This window comes from Maylandia zebra, linkage group LG15, assembly GCF_041146795.1.
Source record: "Maylandia zebra isolate NMK-2024a linkage group LG15, Mzebra_GT3a, whole genome shotgun sequence".
Taxonomy (NCBI): Eukaryota; Metazoa; Chordata; class Actinopteri; order Cichliformes; family Cichlidae; genus Maylandia; species Maylandia zebra.
Genome location: NC_135181.1, coordinates 18,238,475 through 18,260,249, shown reverse-complemented (window position 1 = coordinate 18,260,249; position 21,775 = coordinate 18,238,475). Strand labels below are relative to the sequence as shown.

General features: G+C 39.7%; 1 protein-coding gene across 9 annotated transcripts in view; it reads left to right on the top strand.

The window, feature by feature from the left end:
• The window catches only part of syne2a (spectrin repeat containing, nuclear envelope 2a), an 88,099-nt gene that overhangs the window by 52,497 nt on the left and 13,827 nt on the right, over positions 1–21,775 (top strand). For 8 of the 9 annotated variants that reach the window (XM_023152059.3, XM_024805180.2, XM_024805177.2 and 5 more), the window contains 23 exons: positions 74–244; positions 388–525; positions 1,815–2,014; positions 3,939–4,071; positions 4,567–4,749; positions 5,266–5,415; positions 5,882–6,052; positions 6,399–6,554; positions 6,647–6,802; positions 7,326–7,496; positions 7,843–7,976; positions 8,137–8,332; positions 9,211–9,393; positions 9,551–9,664; positions 9,757–9,905; positions 10,650–10,797; positions 11,168–11,262; positions 11,995–12,226; positions 13,080–13,277; positions 15,200–15,307; positions 16,532–16,687; positions 18,797–18,955; positions 19,628–19,794. In XM_023152059.3, the coding sequence (XP_023007827.3) occupies positions 74–244; positions 388–525; positions 1,815–2,014; positions 3,939–4,071; positions 4,567–4,749; positions 5,266–5,415; positions 5,882–6,052; positions 6,399–6,554; positions 6,647–6,802; positions 7,326–7,496; positions 7,843–7,976; positions 8,137–8,332; positions 9,211–9,393; positions 9,551–9,664; positions 9,757–9,905; positions 10,650–10,797; positions 11,168–11,262; positions 11,995–12,226; positions 13,080–13,277; positions 15,200–15,307; positions 16,532–16,687; positions 18,797–18,955; positions 19,628–19,794 (3,668 nt within the window). The remainder of the gene's footprint in view (positions 1–73; positions 245–387; positions 526–1,814; positions 2,015–3,938; positions 4,072–4,566; positions 4,750–5,265; positions 5,416–5,881; positions 6,053–6,398; positions 6,555–6,646; positions 6,803–7,325; positions 7,497–7,842; positions 7,977–8,136; positions 8,333–9,210; positions 9,394–9,550; positions 9,665–9,756; positions 9,906–10,649; positions 10,798–11,167; positions 11,263–11,994; positions 12,227–13,079; positions 13,278–15,199; positions 15,308–16,531; positions 16,688–18,796; positions 18,956–19,627; positions 19,795–21,775) is intronic. The other variant, XM_014414556.3, reaches the window with a different exon arrangement.

The following is a 21,775-nucleotide window of genomic DNA, read 5'->3' as shown; positions in this document are numbered from 1 at the left end:
ACCTCAATCACATCCAGTTTGTTGCCACATTTATTTAATTGATCATCGCTTTGCTCGTCTCTTGGTGATATAGAAGCTTCTGCAGGTCCTCAGGTCCCAGATGGCTTTTGTTCAGTATCTATCCCAACATGAGCCAGAAGCACTCAAGTGTCAAGAGAATGAACGGGTACACCTGGAAGCCAGGGCCAAATCACTGCAGCAACAGGCTCTGGAACAGGAAATGGCTTCTCAAAGGAGACTTCAGGTTTGTAGCCCATATTTGCTGAAGGCCATATGAATTTATACATTCACAAATGTGCACTTTTGTTTCATTTTTCCTGGAAAAACATGCATTCATAGATTCAATTTCAAAGTAGGGGTTTGGATTTATATTTGGCTCTGCTCTAGGAATGGACCCGTTGGGAGGATAATTGTGGTCGATTGGGGAGAGTGCTGGATGAGTCTGAAGCCTTCATCAGCAGATGGGAGCCTGAGGGAGATGATGATGAGGAGGAGTTAGTGCAGCACAGACTAGATGCCTGCCAGGTACATCCTGTCACACTTCACATATTTTGTTCTCACTTCTCTAAGTCAGAGTTGTTTTGTTACTTTTTTTCTTTCTCCTTAGCTTAATCTGTTTGTTTGTCACTAGGAGCTAGTTTTCTCATTTTAGTGTGATAGGTTTATTTTCATTATTCGTACAGAAATCAGTTCACGTTAACATAAAAGGTTTCTTTTTTATAATGTTTTAAAGACAGAAAGAGAAGAAAGTGCTTCTTTTAATAAGAATCCTGGGCTCTAGTCTCCTGTATTTTCCAGAAAGCCCCTCAATAAACTACAAAGATGGTTAGTTGGTTAGATGGTTAGTACAAAAGATTGCACAATATTATGTCACTTTTAGAATCACCTGCACTGATAGCTAAGCTATTTATTTTTCAGGATATAGTTATATTGTTACTTGTTACAGTTATTTGATATTATATTTTGCACTATCCTACTGTATATTACTATATACTTGTACATATTGTATATCGTATTCCTCTGCTTCTCTGTCTCTCTTGCTGCATTGAGCATGTGTATGACAAAAGAATTTCACTCGGGATAAATAACGTACTTCTTATCTTATCTTATCTCATCTTAGTTGAACATTATGTCAAGTTGTATTGTTTCATGAACAGGCAGCAGTAGGACAGGACTCTCCAGTTTACACTAAGAATTTATTTAAACTAAAAGCTGACAGCAACCATCAATCTATTTAGGATTTTATATCTCATTTGGTACTGCATATTTCACCACAGACTAATTACTAAAGTGATAGTTTTGTACCATCAGCTGCCTCTGTGCGTCATGACTTGAAATCACTGTGATGAAAATACATCCCCCAATAAATTAAACAGAAACCGAATAATGAGCTTCTTTAGGATTTGTGAGAGCTCTTTTCTTCACTGCAGTCACATCGTAATGAGTAATGTGTGTATGTGACACAGAGTGAGGAGCCAAGGTACTTGAGTCAATTTAGGACAAAGGAACGAATGGTGCTAAAATACTGGTGGGAAAATGGGAAAATAGAAGCTAACAGTGACAGTAATAAAGAGTGAACTGTGAAATAAAGAGAGCTGCAACCATAGTGAAGGCTTAGGTGGTATTTTGCTTTATTGGCACTGAGAATGAGAGATGATTTTTTTTGCATCTGCTATTAACTTGTTGATTTTCTGTCCTCTACCTCTTTCACGTATCATTTTTGCACGTCAGACTTTTAAAGTGTCTCTTTGAGCATTAGATCGAGTTTCCAGATATTCTAAGCATAAGCACTGATAAGTCTCCTTGCCACTTAGCAAACACTGGTCCAGCTGGATGACAACAAAGCCACTTTAGGAGCAATTCTGGATCAGGGTAAGGTGCTGCAGGCAGAGCCCCTGCTTGCTGCATCAACCCATCAGACAGGCGGCGCTCTGGAGCTGCGTTGGAGGAATGCCTACAGGCGAACAGAGAAAGAGATTCAGCGCTGCAGAGACATCCAGGACAGCCAAATCAGGTGATCCAGGCTCACTGGGATCTTTATTATCTACTGGCTAAAGTTTAAACTGTTGCCTGCACAGAATGAAAAATGTTGCTGATTTTTTTTTCTTCATTTGTTCTTTGTTCAAATATCTGCCAAAAGTCTCTTTCTACCCAGCATGAGCTTTTTAAAAGGTTGTTAAAAAGAACTTAGACCTCCCTAACAAGATGTTCTTTCACAACCTTTCAGTTTTACTATGTGAAAAAGTGCCTCACAACCAGCTGTCTTTAGTCTTCTATTGATTTGTGTGTAAGCTAAAGTACAATGAAGCCTGGTATAACCTGATGGCCTTGTGTGAAATGTTTAGAGTATAGGTATTGTGTGTGTTTCTTTGGTCTTTCCACAGTGATTCATTGTTCCATCATTTGATTGTGAAGTTAACCACTAATTACTAGGGATGGGTACCGGTGTCCGGTGCTATGATGGCACATTTCGGTGCTTTATTTCGGTGCTTTTTTTTCCTGAGCTGTGACACACTTCTAGCCAATCATTTTACGTTTCTGAGGATAGCCCAAGGCGAAGCGGTCAAAAGTCTGGCTGTACTTCACAGCAAAATATGCAAACTCAGCAGCCTGCAACAAGTGCTTTAAGCTGATACTGTGATACTGTCAAAGGAGGTAACACCTCAAATCCGATGAAACACCTGGCGACGCATAGCGTTTTTTTTAAAGCCGAGAAATGCGCCGTATGATAGCTTGCTGCGAGACCTCACACCGAGCGCATCTACTGTGTGTGGGTTGCCTGTTATCTGACCCGGAGTTAGCAATATCCCCCAAAAACCCCGAAGAGGAGAGTCCTGGCCCCTAGCCCTGCCAGTGTAGCAGAAATGATGAGGATGATGATGCAGCAGCAGCCGTTCTTCTCTGCGTGAGTAGCTTAATGTTCGTGTGTAATTTACGTTGAGTAGGCTAACCACATTATTACATTAATGCAGTAAGGTGAACTAGCAAACGCCGTTGTAGTTACATGCGGCTGTCCTCTTGTTTGATGGCAGATACTCCCTTCACCCTGGCCAAAAAGGCTAAAATGACCAAAGAAAAAGTGGAAAACAGTTAAACATGAGAGGTTTTTGGATAAAGTTTGTGTTTTTTCCATTGTTTAAGCACTGCTTCCAGCCAAGAGTGATACCATATATGCCCCATAGCTGCAGAAAAGGCTAACATTGTTATCTTTTTACAAAAAACCAGCTGAACATGAGAGGTTTTTGGACCAATTTTGTGTTCTCCATCCTTTAAGCACCGGTTTGAGCACCGTTTGAGCAACGGCACCGTTTCAAAAGTACCGATTTGGCACCGGTATCAGATAAAACCTAAACGATACCCATCCCTACTAATTACTGTTAGTCAAATGTTTGTCAGTGGATTCACAAAAGTTGCCATGGCAATTTTTAATAAGAATATTAACAGCACTTTAACTAGCAACCTGCAAAAACGATCTGGAATATATAAACAAATAACTTTGTAGCATACTTTATAGGAGCATCCTGAAATCCATATCTGAGTGACTTATGTTCTTTCCACAGACTGAACAGAACATTTAGTGGATTCATGTTGTTAGGTTTTTTTTTTTAAATTATGCTCAGAAATGTTGCCTGGGCTCTTAGTCAGTAAAAAGTGAAGCACAGACCACACAAAACGTGCCAAATGAAAAACAGACATAGGCAAAGAATTACTATATGAGTTCCTACAGCAACAATTCGACAATCTGTTGTACAGAAAGTTCCTTATATTCTCATTGAATGTATTCTACAGCCCAGACATCAGAAAAAAAACCCCACTCATTTACAAGCCCTATTTATCACTTGTGGATCCAAGCCCAAGTCCTTACCTCACTCTGTATGAAGGTACAGTCATGTTCTGCCCCACTGGTTGAGCTATGTGCTTTTCCATCCTCCCCACAGATTCCACTCCAACTTTGACTTGGTGAGTGAATGGCTGGCTGGTGCCAACAAACACCTGAAGACTTTGTCAGGTCTGGTAAATCTCTCTGACCTGAGTCAGGAGTGTGTTCAAAGTAATCTCATCAAGCTGCTGGTAAGGCTTTTCTGTGTTCTCATCAAATAGCCTTTGACCTAAAGAAGATTAATAACAGCCTAGTTAAAGAATCGCTGCAGTCTGCCCCTAACATCCTAACATCTGTCTTTTTCTTACTAGTTTGCTTTTTAATTAAATGATTCCTCATCGTTCCTGTGGTTTAAGTCTTTTTCAAGCACTTCGTAAAATGCATTTGTAAAATGTTACAGAACGCTACAATCTTTGGTATACGAGGTTGATATAAGCAGATACCATAACCCTAACCCTTTATTGCATTCTATGACATGATCATGAAGAAATTAATAAAAATTTGCTTCCTTACATGACATAATATTTAATCCTGTCCCCAGCTTTAGTTAGAAAGGGCAAACACCACCTACAAAAAGTCCAAATAAATTAACACAAATTTGTAATGGATGGACATATGGGTCTAAACTGGCTGCTGGACAATATTGATTTGTTTTCTAATATTAGTTAACCTCAACATGTCCCCAGGATTTCTCCATGGAAGTGGAACGTATGTCTGTACTGAAGACCTCGGCATCCAAGGATGCTGCTCAGCTCCTCCAGCTGAGGGAGGCTGACTGCCCTGGACTGAGAATTCAGCTTACCCAACTAGAGAACAGCTGGAACCAGCTGACCTCTGACATGTCAAAAACCCAAGACCAGCTGCAACAGGTGCAGAATGTTTTCAAAAGACCCTAACTGTTAGATGAATGTTAGATGAATAGCCCCTTTCTAGTGGTTTCTATAGTGGCCCAGTTTCCAATTTATTGAAGTACTGTTGGTTTTCAAAAATAATTGGGCACTGAAAACTCCTCTCCAGTTAGGGGAGTGCAACCTTAAACCCTGCTGAAATCTATATGAGGGTGAGTGAGGATAGGGAGGACCATGAATCTAGAAGACAGCCACGATTCAATTTCTCCTGAGCATTTATCACCAGAGAGTGGAACCAGATATTTGGCTTCATAATCATTCTGATGTTTAAAAATTTGGCAATCACAGAGAAGATAAAAAAGATTTAATAATGCGGATGTGCACAAAGGTCAGATAGTAATGGAGCAGATGTTTAAAAATATAATTACATTGTTAGATAAATCATATGAAGTAATCTAAAAAAACTAACTAAAGTTAGGAATATATGTCATGTAAAGTGAACCTCCCTGCTTTCTTTATTATCTTTTCCCCTTTTAGTGTCTCCTGGCAGCACAGCCATCGATGGAGCTTCTCTCTGATCTGGAGGACTGGCTCAAACAGATGAAGAACTGCATGAACCAGGAGAAAGAAAAAGTCCTCAAGGCCAGCAGTGCAGCTCAGGTCACTGAAATCCTGCAGAATTTCCAGGTACTTAAACCACCTCTGTTTTCACTTTTTCCTCTGCATCTATTTCAATTGGTTATATTTGAAAGGTTATTTCAGTGCCAGTCTTTACTTTGAATTGACGCAACCCATCCATCAATTTGTTTGACAATCAACAAGCGAGCATCTGAAATTTATACGTTGCTTTTTCCTTGAAAGGGTGCATTTCACTGTTCTCTCCTCGATATGGCTCTTATTCTTTCTGCTGTTATGTCAGTGACATCTATGAATCACATCCTGCAGTAAAAGCACTATAATTTAAACCACTAAAACAGTACTGATTTAATTCTTCAAAGACTGAAAGGTATGAAAAATGTAAGTTAAAAAAAGTGGCACAACAGAGGCATCTACATTAAATCAGATTTGTTGGTCTATTCAAGCAGGGGAGAATCTAGCATGGTTTTTGGTTCGGTTTGCGTAGTTTTATTCATTTTTTATGTTGTTTTTTTAGGCATTCAAAGCTGCTGTGACCAATGGGCAGCTCCTCCTTCATTTCCTGTGTCAGCCCAGGCCTCAGATGGCAGACATCCAGGCAGTCCGCTCTGAGCGTACAACGTTCGCAGAGGAACTCGGTGCCTCCAGGCTGCAGTGGCTGCACTTTCAGAGAGAGCTAGAAAGTCAGGTCTCTATCTCAGCAACTAATAAAACAGGCAGATTACTACTAATCTGATGCAACTGTAACCTCTATGTTTATCCATCTATCATATTTTTATTGATGCAAACAGATTTTTCAAGTTGGACATTGATAAAAGGCTATTATGTAAAAAATATGTGTGTGAGTTCATAGTGTGCTGCATCAGTGATTTATATCGGCACTGGAACCCCAAAGAGGCCATAAATCTATATTACTTTACAGCAACAGGAACAAGAAAATACATTTTTTAACACGAACTCGGCTATAAAGACATAACTTTTCATGACTTTTTTGCTTGTCATGATTCATCCACCGTTTGGCTTTCTCTCATCAGATTTGTGGCGCTGAGCAGATCCATCGCACTTGTGCAGAAAGGGAGAGGCGTTTGCAGTGTCTCCACGGCTGGATAGAGCAGCAGAAGAAGCAGCTGAATCAGTGGAAACAGCCCACCAGCCAAACTCTGGCTCATAAGGCTCTGCTGGAGTGGGAGGTAAAGTAACAGGAGCAAAGAGATGAGGGCCTTTTGTAGAGTATCATCCCCTCCACTCTGGTCTGATCTGAGAATGTGTTTTTTTTTGTCAGGCTCTTGAGGGTAGAGTGAAGGAAGTGGCTGCAGCTCTACAAGAGTTAAAAACCACACATGTGTACGATAAAAGGGAACAGGAGCGCCCATGTGATGTTGCCTTTTCTAATGAGGCAGAGGGCATCAGTCATGCTTGCCGGGATCTTAGTCAAGAGGTAAAAGTCAGTCTTACTATAATTCAGTGCTAGATTACAGCATATTAAAACACAAGCTTTATAAGCTGTAAATCCTGTCCTGAGCAGATGATGAGAAGTATTTCGGCCTGAAACACCTTGGACAACATGTAAAGTTATTGCTTTATGCTTGAGTAACACTTCCATACACAAAGGGGTCACTTATCATGATAGACCCACAGTGACTCATCACTCAGTTTTGCATTTTCCCTCTGCAAAGTGTTTTCAAGTTTATTGTTTCGGCTTTATGTCCTTCCACTCTTTCACTTGGTTTATTCTTTTTTCTGTCCCTTTTTCCAGACGTAGCAAACAAAGCTCTGATAAACTCACCCTGATCAGCACCATATGCCAAACATGGTGCTTAGTGGAGTCATATGTCTTACAAGTTGCTCAATAACTGCACAGAATGCATGGAGTACTCAAAAAATCATTCCAAATGTCAGATGAACTGAGCTACAGTATAAATTATCTTTATAAATGGTCTTGTTTCTGGCGGCCTTTCTAGATCAAAGCTCTGAGACCTGCGCTTCAACAGGTTGTGGAAAAGTGGAGTTGTTTCCACAGAGATCTGAGGGATGTGACTCTGCACACCACCAGGGTGCGCTGTGCCTTTCAGCATCAACAAGCTCCTCTCTTCTTGCTGAAGCAGGCAGAGGGATACGTGGACTTCCTCCTGGTAAGCCTTGTTGGTGAACCTTTATATCCAACTGTGTGCATACAAAGCTACAAGAAAAATAATCACATGTTGTATTTCATTCTAACAATTATCATATTAATTAGTTTGACATGTCAGTTCTTGAAAGCCTTATATATTTGCCAGTGTTAAAGCAACAGTTTAGAAAAACAATGTTTTTGACCAACCAGCTGTAGCTATATGAAGTTAAAAGCCCCTCATTCTAGTTGTGACAGATTTAGAATAGATGTAGGCACTCACAGATGTCAAGCCGTCAGTGCTTTTCAGTCTCTAAGCTTTAGTTTAGAGTAAGAAGGAATATAAAAGAAATGTGTTTTATGTCCCACAGCAACTCCAGGAGGAGGCTGGAAAAGGAGAAGCACTTTGGGCAGCTGTGAACAAATCCTGTCAGAGTCTTGTAGGGTCTCTCCATCATGGAGCGGCACAGGCACTACGTGATGAAGTGGAAGGAGAACAAAAACGGTCAGAGGCCTGCGTTGCAGTGCACGCAGCAATATTTCAATTAACAACTAAACATGTTACAGTTGCACACATCGTCAACTAAATCAGGCAACTATGGTCTTACTTTGTGCATGTTAGCACTATACAGCCGCAAAGTAATCAAGCATTGCATCCTTCTCAGGTGGCAGAACACGGTGCAGGAGATAAAGGAGGAAAACATAAAGACAGAAGAGACGCTTTTGGTCTGGCAGGAATACACTCGTCTCTCTTGTAGCTGCTCTGCACAGCAGAAACACCTGCAGCATGAGTGGGAGGAGCTATCAAGGTCATCACTTTCAGCTGGACACAACACTCAAGCCATAGATGGCTCAGTAAAGGTGAGTTTAGGGCTGTTACTAGACTGTCTATACAGAACAGGTTGTTAGCAGAAATCAGCTGCCTCATACGCTTATGTAATGCTTCAGTATGCGTGTGTGAAGTTCTAGCAGTAAACCCACTGTTATCCACAATGTGATTTATGTCATAATAATAAAAAAATTCAAGTTATTGGATTTGTTTCATAAGGTTTTAAAGTAGCTTAAGACTGAGTAGATCAAATATCTGAAAGCATGAATAAATTTAAGTGGTTGAATTGAAACTATTTCTGGGATTATTAAAGGTTATCTTGAGCAAGCAAATAAGCTTATTAGGATTTAATAGATCTTATTTTTCATATCTGCCATTCTCAGTATTTAGAGCCATCAAATTCCCCCTTTGACTCATCCTGTACCTGGCATTGGTTTAGAGAGTACACGAATTACATACACAATTTAATTAAATGTTTTTCTCAATGACTGATCCTCTATTCTTGGAACTGAACAGGCAGCATGCATTTACTGGCAGAAATATCCAATGTGGTCTGTTCAGGTTTCATACATCTGATGTCCCCTCTTCGTGCGTAATTCTGATGCAGTATTACGTGTTTAATTTGGAAATTCTTTCTTTTTCTTTTTTTTTTTTTAACAAAAAGCTTTTGCGGTGCTATTAATATTGGGGTTTTTCTTCTTCAAAATACACAGAAAAGTGTATTTTGTTAGAAAAAGAAGCTCTGATCTTCTGCTTTATTTAAAAAAAAATCCTCAAATAAATTAGATGAAAACAATTTGAAAGGTTAAAAAGTTTTTCTGTTAAAGCTGCTGCTTAAAATTAAACACACTACATGGATATATATGAATATGAAAAATCAGAATTTTGTGTTTTTTGTTCTTTTATCCAGAAGTTGCAGGGTGCTGCTGAAGAGCTGCAAAGCATCATGGGAGATGTCTTAGCAGCATCCAAGCCTCTTATTGGCCAGCTAGAACCACTACCTGCAAATTTAATAAGATCAGAAACCAGACTGCTGTCGCGTGGCATCCTGTTGCTAAACAAGGCAATTGCAGAGAAAAAGAGGAGTGTTGAGGTGAGGGAAGTTATGTGAAATATTTTACCTGTGCAGTTTTCTTTCAGTCTAGCTTCCCACCGTATGAGAATTTATTATCGTCACACTGAGTGCAGAGGGACACTTTCTCAAACTCAAACTGTTATATATACTCAGTTACATTTCTTTGAATGTGCAGGAGGATTTAGAGCAACGTAAACTATTTCACGCCCAACTGGAGGTGTTCAAAAAGCAGATGCAGGACTTACAGCAGAAACTAAAGGCCGGCAAAGATAACACAGACTCTGTAAAGGTTCGTCGGACTCACTATTGTCTACATCCCTGTACACTTTATTAACAAATGCTCTTAAACTACAGTTGTTTCAAATATACCTGGGTTTGCAGCAGGTACTCCAGGAGCTCTGTGGTCTGTTTCCATCATTGCTGGACATCAGAGACATGAGTGGCCACGTGAATCTTAACAAACAGGAGTCAGAGAGACTGCACGTACTTATCAGGGAGTGGGTCGAAGTCATGACTCGTTCATCAGACAGGTGAGGAAGTTCAATTCACGAGAAAGCAAAGATAGTAATCTATGTGTAGCTGTCTGCACATTTAACAGTTTTTCAGGCAAATTCAGATATTTATGTATCACATAGCAGTGTTCAATCATCATAAACAGAAAGTGTACCCTCTATTCTTAGGTTTTACATATTATAACACAGTAAATATAATTCTTATCAGGGTAAAGGTTAGCTAAATACAATCTCTTTTATCTTTTATCAATTTTAACTCACTTTTAAAAATAAATAAAATTAAAATTACTTAATTTTTATTTTGACTGTGAAAGTAAGAATTGCACGTCAGTTTCGTTGTTCAGTGTTTGATTGCTACAATGGCAATAAAAGATTCTGATTCTGAGGAACAACAAGAGATATTACACCGCGTCTGTTGGGAAGCACTAATGCAGCAATTCATTACATTTTTGTTAAATGAGTAATATATGGTGTATGCCATATATGTTATATGTTATATATGTTATATATTAATTTGAGCTTATAGTTACTTAATTTTAATTTCTGCAATGGACCAGATTATTTTTATTGTGTCCTGATACATAAAGCCTCATAACTGAAGGTGGGGGTGTTTTTTGTAGTGTTGTTGTCTATTGCCAAATTCTTCTGAGGAATAACTTATTGTGTCATTTTCTGGAGACAATGGATGCACTGAGTGTTCTTTTTCTGCGCTGTAGTAAAAGAAAGCTTTGCATGTTGATGTATGTTACATTTCTTTCCTAGAGAACTGCAGGATGAGTGCCAGCGTTCCCTGAGTTTTCAGGAAAAGAGTGGAAGATTGACACAGATCAAGGAGAAACTGGAGCAGGAAGCAGTGTGCAGAAAAAACCCGAGTTATCCAAGCCTTCAAGAGATGCTGATTGTCCATCAGGTAGAATATGTTTTATTCATTTTTAGTTATAAAAACTATGTAAAAACTGCTCTATTAGCTCATTTTAATCAGCAAAGTTGATAATCATCTTTATACCTCCTATAAGTAACTATTTGAAAAATTTGATAATTCACTTTGAAGCCAAACTAATGACCTCCTCGACCCAGTAATTTCATTTATCGCTGAGACTGAGAGCATTGCAGCACTGGAGCAATTTTCATGTTATTTTGAAGAAAAGCTGTAATGCTGCAAGAAATGTAATTACAATTTTATTACACTTTTGAAATGTTTAATCATAAACAGTGTTTATTTAAAAAAAGATAAAGAGTGATGTAAGAATCACATTGTGCCCTCTTTTCTGCTCCCACAGAGACTTCAGGCTGACATAATTGTTGGACATCAGCTTCTGCAGCATCTTCTCTGTGATGCAATCAAATCCATGGAAAAAGAAACAGGAGAGAAAAGGTAAATGATGGATAAGTCAAGAAAAGGCTTAGAAGTAAATACTTTGCATATAATTATTTTACATAAAATGCTTATTTGTTGTTGCTAGTGTAATAAAATAATAAATGTATCAGTAGAATTTTCTTTAAATACATGAGACATTAAATGGTCAAAGTATAATCATAAAAGAAAATATTTGTAGAGTGCATACCCTTTTGATTTGTGTGGGAAATAATACAGCTGCAAGGATCCATTGCAAAAGACAAATGGGGGTGGTGATTTGACTAATGAGAGGTGGTTGTTTTGAGGTCTTAAACTGACTGAAAATAAATTACTGTGTGTGTGTGCATGGCAGACAACTGCTGTATTTTTCCTCGATGTCCTTGAATCCATCTTTGAATTCTTTGAGAAGCTTGGAACGGTTTCAGAATTTTGAAAGAACCCAGAGGGAATTTTCCCTCGCTGCTGGAACCGCTGCTCACAGCTGGAAGACATTTTTAAGATCCCACTTATTTTGCAGTTGGTAATTTATAGATTGCAGATAAATCAGCTGTGACAGAGATGTCCTTATGCTGCATTAGTTGTAAAATTTTATGCTTTTTGTTTTTATGTGTGTATGTATGTGGACACACTGTAACACAGTTTTTATCGCCTCCATTTTATTTTATTTGTTTATGTGGTTTTACTTTTTGGTGATTGTTTTGGACCCAATGACACACAAAAACTGAAATTGTATTTTGTTGGTTTGTACAGATCTGAGCTCACGGCACAAGTGGTCAGTTTAAAGAATGGCTGGTTCAGCTCCGTGGCTCTGGCTGGTCAAAGCCGGACCTTAACAAAGGAACAGCTGCACCAATGGAGAATCTACAAGAATGGTTTGAAACATCTGTGGAAGTTGTTGAGGGACGCTGACTCTTTGCTGCCCCCAACTGGACGCTTTCTCTGTGCAGTGGATCAGCTGCAGAACTGTGTCGATGATTACCAGGTCAGTATAAAAATGTATTTTACAATGCAGTGGGGGGAAAAAATGGTTTTTTCTATATAAAGTCTGACCATGAAGTTTAAGTAATCCACCCATAAAAATGTGGGGAGATTTGCTACGTTCATGAAGATTTCACAGTTCTCAAACCCACAGACACTGAATCAGGGCATGCGTGTTACCAGGAGCACGCTCATTGTTATTTTTTACGAGATTGTGCACTAGAAATTCCTCCTATGGCTGCGGGAGTACATCAGCAAAAGACATGTCTGAATGGCAATCCATACCATTGTGTGACAGCATGCAAAAGTTGTTGTTGTTTGCCTAAACCAACACAATCTTTGCTGATGAACCAGCCGTACTCACCAGGCTTAGCTCATTTGTCTATGTGTTCAAAACCAGAATCAACAGAGACAATTCAATTCAGTTAACCTCAGTGTTATTTTATATAGTTGCCTCAAGGCGCTTTGTATTGTAAAGTAAAGACCCTGCAATGATACAGAGAAAACCCCAACAATCAAATGACCCCCTGTAAGCAAGCACTTTGGCAACAGTGGGAAGAAAAAAATGATCTTTTAACAGGAAGAAACCTCCAACAAAACTAGGCTCAGGGAGGGGCGGCCGTCTTCTGTGACCAGTTGGGGGTCACAGCAGACGTGACAGCCATGCTGTGGAAGAGAGGAACGAAGGAAAAGGGGACAGAAAGGGACTTCAATCTAGAGCAGCTGAAGTCCCAGAGATGCATGAGAAGAGGGCTTTGAAAGGGAGATCAGTTATATTAACTTAACGTTTTAGGTTTTTAATGTTTTTACTCAAAAGTTTCACCCTAAAGACTATTTCTCCCCACATTTTTTCAAAGTGTATCACAGAGTCTCTGGATCAGCACTCCACTGTGTACACCCAGACACTGAAGGCTGGAAAACATCTGTGTGAAACAATGAAGGACTCAGAGTGTTACAGTCGACTGCAGTCAGAGTTTCAGGCCATAGATGAAGCCTGGCAACGAACCACATCACTACTGAGGGAAAGAAGAGACATGCTTTACACCACTGTTGAGGTAACATGCCTGTGTTTAATTTTTAGCATTTTTATGCTATATCTGAATCATCAGTTATTTAAAAGTGTACGAGTAAAATCCATATCCGAATCTCACTGTTTTGATTAATAGTCAAAAGACTTTATACAGTTCAGAAAGACCCAAGAAACCCAAAGCTGAAAATTCAGAAAACATAGAGGTCAATTTGCCATAATTTCCTGGGAATTCACTACCATCAGGGAACTGCAGGAGACAGATTCATGTGTCACTTTTAACAAAAAAAAGCCCACCCGCGTGAAAGGTTTTTATCAATCATTAACAATAAAGAATAAGTTGAACTTTGGTGAAATAAAGGTCAGCACAGCAAACTCCTTCCCATTGGTTTTCACTGCATGAATCATATTCATTCAGCTTAGTTTTACTCCATAGCCTCACCAGGAGGGCCCAACCCACAGATTTATAGCCGCTGACAGAGCAAGTCGTTCTCATTCACTTGGATCATTTCTCGCTGTTCTGTCAAAGACATTCGCCAGTTTTATGCACAAGGTGTCCTTTGGTGGCTGAGCTTGATATACTGGATTGTGGCACCCAACACATCATACCCAACATGTTAATACAGCATGAACTGCTGTATTTGATTTAAACTAATCAAGCCTAACCCAAAGGATCAAATGAAAGTATCAGGAAGTAAAATTTAAAAAAATAAATAACAAACAACAAAAATGAGTGCGTTTTATTACCACACTCCTAACATACACTTGTAGCTCTCTAAAATAGAACAAGTATTGCCTCAACTGTTGTATCAAGGCTCCAACACCAAAGGAAATATTTTGCATAACATGGAAAGATGTAGGTGAGAAAGAAAATCTACACATATAAAAGGCAAGATAAACATTTACCATCCACTCTCCAGCTTAATCAAGAGACAGCATATTAGGTTTTACCTTAAAACTGCATTTATATCACTGCCTGATATGTTTTGAGTATTTAGAAAACTGCACCTTCAGGAAAATCAAGAAAAAGAGTGTGTCTGTGCACTAACAAAGGAGTAGGAGGTGTCTGCTTTGCATGACCCATATCTAGGACCTGATCCCAACCAACCCATACATACACACACGCACACACACTCAGGCTGGTGTGTTGCCCTGGCACTGAGCTCCTGCCAAGAGGGATCAAAGAGCGACTCAAATCTCTCCATGATCCACATCCAGAGACAGCTGGTTGCCAGTGTCTGCCCCTTTCATTCCTTCAGTGCTTTACTGTAAGACCTAGACAGACCAGACATCGAACAAAATACCACCCTAATCTTATATTACAAGTAATACCTTTAAAAATACCTTTAAAAATACAGATACATGAGCACACCCTTTCATTATTTTTCGTCAAGTCCTGCTAAGCGTGCTTGCTCTCTGACTATTAGAATATTCAGACCCTAACATTTGTGTTGGGTGAGCTGTGTTAATTATGACATCTGACTGGTTTCGTGACCAGAGAGAGGTCAGGCAAAGTTGTGTTAACCCCTTTAAGCTCAACAGGATCCAACCCGGACAAGGGAAATCCCTCTGAACAGCGTTTTAAAGGTCAGATCACACATAGATTGATAGAAAAACAGAATTGACTACTGCAGACATCATACAGAATAATATATTACATTTTTAAGGACCCAAAGAGCTATGGTTTTGTAACATTTAAAAAAAAAAATTTTTCACTCAGGATTTATCACAGCATCTGAAAGCTTGACTGTTAAAAAACTAAGAACACTGATGACATTCTGAGTTTTTTCCTTTTATGAGGTTCATTAAATTTATTTTTGGAAGGCACATTTGGTGTCTGATAATTTAACATGTTAAAGCTGTCCCTGTCTTCTCTGAGGCATTTTATTGATGTGTTTTCAAGCACACTCCAGAGATCTCTGACCGCTCTGTGTCACGCTGCTTGTCTAGATGTGGTCTCGGTGTCAGGATGGAATCAGCAACATCGTGTCTGAAATGCACGAGTTAAAGATGAAACAACAGACGTGTGAAAGACCGGAGGACTCCGCTCTTATCCAGGTGATTTAATATAATATTGTAAAGGATGTGTTTTCATGTGTTTGTGAATGTATGAAAAGTAGAGGGATATAAATTGTAGAAAACTGCTGCGGGTATTTCAGAGCTCCACTTTTCTAACAGTGGAGTGAAAATACATTTCATAACATACTGTTTAAGAAATGAAGGCAATTTTTGATAATAAAATGAGCTGCTATGCTGTATGATTTCCAGACATAATAGAACCTTTTGTACTCAGTTGTGAAAATGAAATCTACCTCTATTCATCAAAGCAGTTAAAGAGCTTTTAAGCTTTATTATAGTTTTATTGCAATCAGCCTTCACAAAGTTTCAACAGTAATGCAACTCCATATATAATACATGTGCATGTTTGCTACTTTTCCAAAGCATTAAATTATCTAGAAAACACACAGTCTGTAATTTACAAGTGTATCAAGATCAAATATGTAGAAATATGGCCTTTGGTTCTGTCAGTGCAGAGAAGATTAACTCTGTTTAGATTCAATTTAGATTTTAATGCATGAAAATACATTTAAATTTGTGCTTTAATATATCAAGGACTATCAAGGGTTTCACTTGCATTCCTGATAATAGGGTTTTCACATTTTAGTACTGCGGCTTCTTTCGCCAAGGACAGTCACCTTCTCTGCTTCGGAAACAGTCTTTGAAAAACTCTTTGTCTTAACAGAGTAGGACCTCGTTCTCTGCAAATTAATTCTCAGAATCAGATCCACATGCTGCAGAAAAACAGGTACTGAGGGTTGCCAGCAGTGGACATTGTGTAATTTACTGAAATAATATACTTACTGAAAAGAAACAGAAGAACAGAAACTGTTTTGTCATTGCTGTGACACTGAACATTTGACATCTCTCTATGTATGCCATTGGCACCTATATGACAGTAACCTATCATTTAAATCCCAATAAATCATTTGCAGTTTTCTGGACTGGTCTGAAAACTAGCCAGTTTCTGAACACTTCAATTTCATCAGTAGCTACCCCCATCCCACCAGAGAACCCCTGAGTTTACCCCCACCCCTCCTTTATTTAATATCCCCATGCTTTCACTCCCCTCCCCCTTTCTACCCCTTCTACCCTCCCCCTGTCCCGTCCACATCCTTTTAATCTGGACGGTCAGAGCGAAAAGAGAGAAGCGTGTTCACACACAACTTGTACATGGCTATCTGACCGGGTGCTCAAGTGTGCATGCTTGTGTGTGTTATGCAGGAGACTGAGCTCTCTCTGCAGCATTTGGCCATCGGATTGAAGGAACTGGCCAACATGAAGACGGACCTGTCCCAGTATGTCACGGCCAGTGACTCGGCTCTGCTGGAGAAGCAGCTGGAGCAACTCCACAGTCAGTGGGAAGAGCTGTGTATGAAGGTGAGAACTGACAGAGAAGTTTATATGTAAACAGAGAGCGGGGGGACTGTGTGTCTTAGGACTGCAGATGAAACAGGTAAGAGAGAGAAAGAGAGGTTGGGGAGAGAAGGAGGGAAAAGTTGCTACCAGCTGTGTTTTGGCGGTGACCAGCAGCACAAAGCCTTACACCACACACAGAGACACGCACACAAACACACACAGACACTTACACTCATTTGTGTGAGAAAAGAGCCAGCATGCGCAGGTTCATGGAGGGAAAACTGCATCTGTCTCCTTTTCAGCAATTTGCCTCCCTGCAAGCCAAATGACTTGTTTGTTAATATTTCCTCTGCAGTTTGGTGAATCTCACAGGTTGTTTTTAGATTGTATCCAGCAGAGCTTGTTCTGCTCGTATCAGCCAAGTAAAGAGAAGTCTTTTTAAAGTGAAAGCTTGAAAAAGTCAGGCTACCACGAGCAGTCACATGAAGCTGTCTAAAACAACAGGGGGTTAATTCTGTAACTACATTATTGCAGAAAGTAGCTCTGCTGTATACACACAGGCTCAAATTCCTGCGACTAAGTCTTTCGGCTTAGGCACAAAATCACTCTTTTTCTTGAGAAACACACAGTTATGACAAGCTCTATACATTTTTGTCAGGGATTATGGTTTAATTTATGCTCATGCTAATAGAGTCCCCAATTATAGTCCACCTGCCCCTGTCTTGGCAGGAGTTACTGGGTTTCACGGTTATAGCAACAGCAGCCAGGAATGCATTGTGTGTGTAGTACTCTTGTTTTCTGTATGCAAACTGAAGTAGTTAACCTTAACTTTGCACAATACCATCATGTAATTGCCTGAAAGCCATCTGATTTCTTCCAGTAAAGACCACTCACTCACAGTTAGGTGTGTGTGATTTTTGTACTGAATCGTTTTTGTTAGTTTGATATAGAAAAGTCTAGACAGTAGTCTTAAAACGAATTTTTGTTAGTTTCAGCTGATAGATCACACCAAACATTTTTAATCCGTATTCATCCCTGACATGGCCGGGGGGCGTGGATCTGAGCCACTGCAGTTTCCTCTGCATAGTTAACAGGTGGTAGGTGGGGGAAGCCACCGGAATGGGTCTGATGAGCAGATGGCTCGGCTGGGCTAAGGGGGATTCAAGGGACTGGATCTATTGTTCCAGGGAAGCACTAAGTCCTCACAGGGTGACCGCGGCTCACAATGCACCCTAAATTCTCCTCCATTCCGATGCCAGTTCATTAAAACCAAAGCGGGGCTCATTTTAAAATAAAAGTGTCACTGAGCAATAAACTATGGCTGATGTAACATGCCCCATGGGCATGCTAAGCCCTTTAGCTTCAAAAAGATTATCACCCCCCGCAGCAATGAAATGGGGTGTTTTCATGGTATTAAGCTGTCATTAGGTAAATGGACCTTGTTAATTTCATCAAATATCAAGACTCTCCTGGGGATTTTTCTCAATTCAGTTGATTACTGATGAAATGCTATTTAACTGTAGCAAGAGAACATTTTTGCCACGTTTTAATCTTTAATACCATGTAATCACACATTTTTATGCTTTGGGGCTTTTGAAGTGCCCTACAAATTTCATCAGTTATACACCCAGTTGCACCAAGTTCAACCACACAAATGCTTTTTTGTGCACTATATTTGGGTCAGACTGTTTCTTGGATGCATACCAAGGGGAGTCAAAACAATTAACCCTGTTTCAGACTGGACTGACAGTCATAAAGAGGTTCGTCACCACTCTTTTTGTTGTTTCCTGCAAGTCGACAGTAAATTTGCCAACGAAAGTACCACGTTTACAACTATAGATGATTTTTCTCTCCATGATCTGCTTGTTAATTGTAACAAAACATTGTAAAAGATCTTGGAAAGTTTTAGTTAGAGAACCAGTAGATGTGCTCTGCACCATAGCACTTTGTAACTGCCAGCACTGAAGATTTATTAGAGTGAATTATTTTAGCGGGGCTTTATATATTGTAGCAGTATACCCAATGTGCAAACATAGCATGGTGATTATCTGAGAATAGGTAGTTCACACTTGTAATCTTTAACTTATAGCACTGCTTAAACACCACTTTTATTGCTTTGACTCTTCTTAGGTGTCATCGCGCAAGCAGGAAATCGCAGATCGTCTCAATGCGTGGACCATCTTCAATGACAAAAACAAGGAGTTCTGTGATTGGCTGACTCAGATGGAGCACAAAGTGTGCCACCGGGGAGAGCTGAGCATCAAAGAAATGGTGGAGAAACTAAAGAAGGTACGAGGCGTTGCCCAACACTAGAGTTTCACAGACAATAATCACCTCAATCAACAAAGGGATTGTTTATGGGTATTATTTTGACATTACTTTGAGGAAGTGTGTGTTCCAACAACTAGTTCATGAACTAAGGCATTCATATAAGCTCTATTTTAAGTCCATATATGAACTACATGTGCTGTGTTTATAACAGATGGTGGCCTAGAATTGATGATCTATAGGCCTTTTGTTTTTTCACAACAGTTGTCCTTCCTGTCTCAAGATGAAGTATGATTTCAGTTATTTTAGAGGTTGTGTTTTTTTGCTTGTAGATGACCGGAGAAAATTGGAGCCCCTTGTCAGTACTTTTTATTAAGATAGTAGCTAAAGAAAATACTTTCTGGTAAAAAACCCAGTGCTTAAGGGAATGGAAATGGGCAGGTTGAATGACTATAACTCATCCATTTTATGGCTTTGCACTAAAACTTGATTAGGTGTGAACTTTTTCCCGATGAAGAAAAAACAGACAACATTTGGCTAATTGCCCTGTATCGTTAATCATGAGTTTTGATGTGGTTTGAGAACCACTGGAATAGTTTCCAGGTTTTCCAAGGTTACTTGCTGTTTTAAGGACTAAATGTTCACAAAGGATATAAAATTCATATATCAGCATCGTTTCATGTTTCCTTACAGGACTGTATGGAGGAAATTAACTTGTTTAGTGAGAATAAAAGCCACCTGAAACAGCTGGGAGAGCAGCTGCTCTTAGCCAGCGACGAGGCCAAGCAGGCACAGGTCCACGAGTCGCTGCAGGAAGTCAACCAGCGCTGGCACAACCTCTTCCACCAAATCGAAGCCAGGTGAGAGCAACCACAGCCGCCACAGAAGCTGCATGGTGTGACCTGCTAACAAAAGTGTTTATTTATGCCAGTTAAACACTTTGCAAAAGGCACTTAAGAAAGCAAATTGTGTATATACAGTGTGGCTCCCCATTCAGGAAGCACCTTTCAAAGACTAAAGGTAAAGTTATGGTAAGAATAAAAGATGAAGTGTGTATTTGTGCATGTGGCCAATGGTTTATAGAAGATTCAGGTTTATTGTGTACAGAACCAGCAATTCACATCATTATCCCCCCACCGAGCACTTTTCACATCAAACCTGCTCAGCAGTAAAAGGCATAATTAAGGACCAAAAAGGCTGTAATTAAACAGCAGCTCTTCTGGGTATCCATCCACCTGCTGCTGCGTTAGCTATGCTCTGCAGCTGTCAGGAATACATGGCCTCCAATGTTCAGACTGCAGAGGTTAAGCCTCTGTGTTTGTAAACTGTTACTGCCCCCCCTGACCCCTTAAAAACAGATGGACAGTCCTGTGGAAGAGCAGGAGATACAGACTCCTCTTTTTGCACTGCTGTTTAGCCCCTCCACCTCTATCATGAAAAAAATTGGCTGCGCCTAGCCTCAGACGGGAGCATATGTCCACTCTGAACCTCCCCACCCCCACCCCCACCCCCACCCCGTAGCCTGTCACTGGGATAACTATTGAAGGTGGGTGGGTGGGAGGGAGGCATATGTCGGTATGTATTAATTGCTGATTTTCAAATTGAGGCCCTCTCAAAAGACCCAGTGAGCAGATTTAAGCTGGCTTGACCACATGTAGACAAGATGGGAGCCAAGAATTCTTGATGGAGAAGAGTTTCTCTGCCATCCTGTAGTCTGCCAATAGATGAACTACACTATCTCTGTTTTTTTAACTGTCTGCCTCTGCTAGAAACATGGCATGCACTTTTTAACCCCAGAACAGTCAGCCAACGTGTGCTAGTGAACTTAACCGAGCAAAGTCCTGGAGCCTAAATTAATTTAGATGCTTCTAATAGAAATAAAGTGTGAAACTATGAGGTTTCTTTATACACTTCTGTATGTAAATTGTAGAAGTGAAAATTCTGCACGAATGAGGAGCATTCATGCTCCTTATCTATGTTTTATTTTCAATAGCTAGTAGGCATGATTTAAATAGTCGTGTTTGTAGCTAAATCTTTAGTTCAGGGAATAATTATCTAAAAACATCATACTGGATTAAACAAGTACTGTAAGAACAGTAGATGCCTTTTGGAGGTCAGTGTCTGGCTAACTTTGAGCCCTCCTGTGGTCAGCTGTACTTTATAGCCATGCATCCTCTCTTATCCTCCAGCTCCTTTCTGCTTCATTTTCTCTATCCATTCTCTTCGTGTCCTTTTCCTGAGCGAGTGCCTCTGACCGGGTTTTGTTTCTTTGTTTGGCCTCGGCGTGAAGCTGCTGGCCTTTGTTAGCCTGTCAGAGGTGCAGAAGGAGTGAATGGGAGAAAGAGACTGGTTAGTGGACCGAGTTGGTTGCATCTGCAAAGTGGAAGAATGTGTTTCTGAACAGAATTTATACTGACTGTATTAAGCCACAGTAGTTTCTCATATAAACGATCAAAATATACATTAATGTTTTGACTGAAGCTGGGAAAATGTTTGAGTTTGGGTTTTTTCTTTTTCTTTTTAATTTTCCATTTTAATCCATTCAGTAAGTGTGTCTATTTAATAATGTGCTTTTTAATAAAACAGTAAATTTGACATGACTAATTATATTTTAGCATTGAAAATATTATTTTGATTATAGGGCTTGCTCATACTGATTCATTAACCTTTAGATAAACTAGAGAAAATATAAAGTTATTTTATATTTGCCTTAAACGTTACGTTGGTTGGCCCAATAATATCCATGTATTCCTCTTACTCCTTTATTAATTGACCAAACAAACTTGGCATAGAAGTACTAATGAAGGTCCTCACCCATGTCCAATGACAACATCATATTAT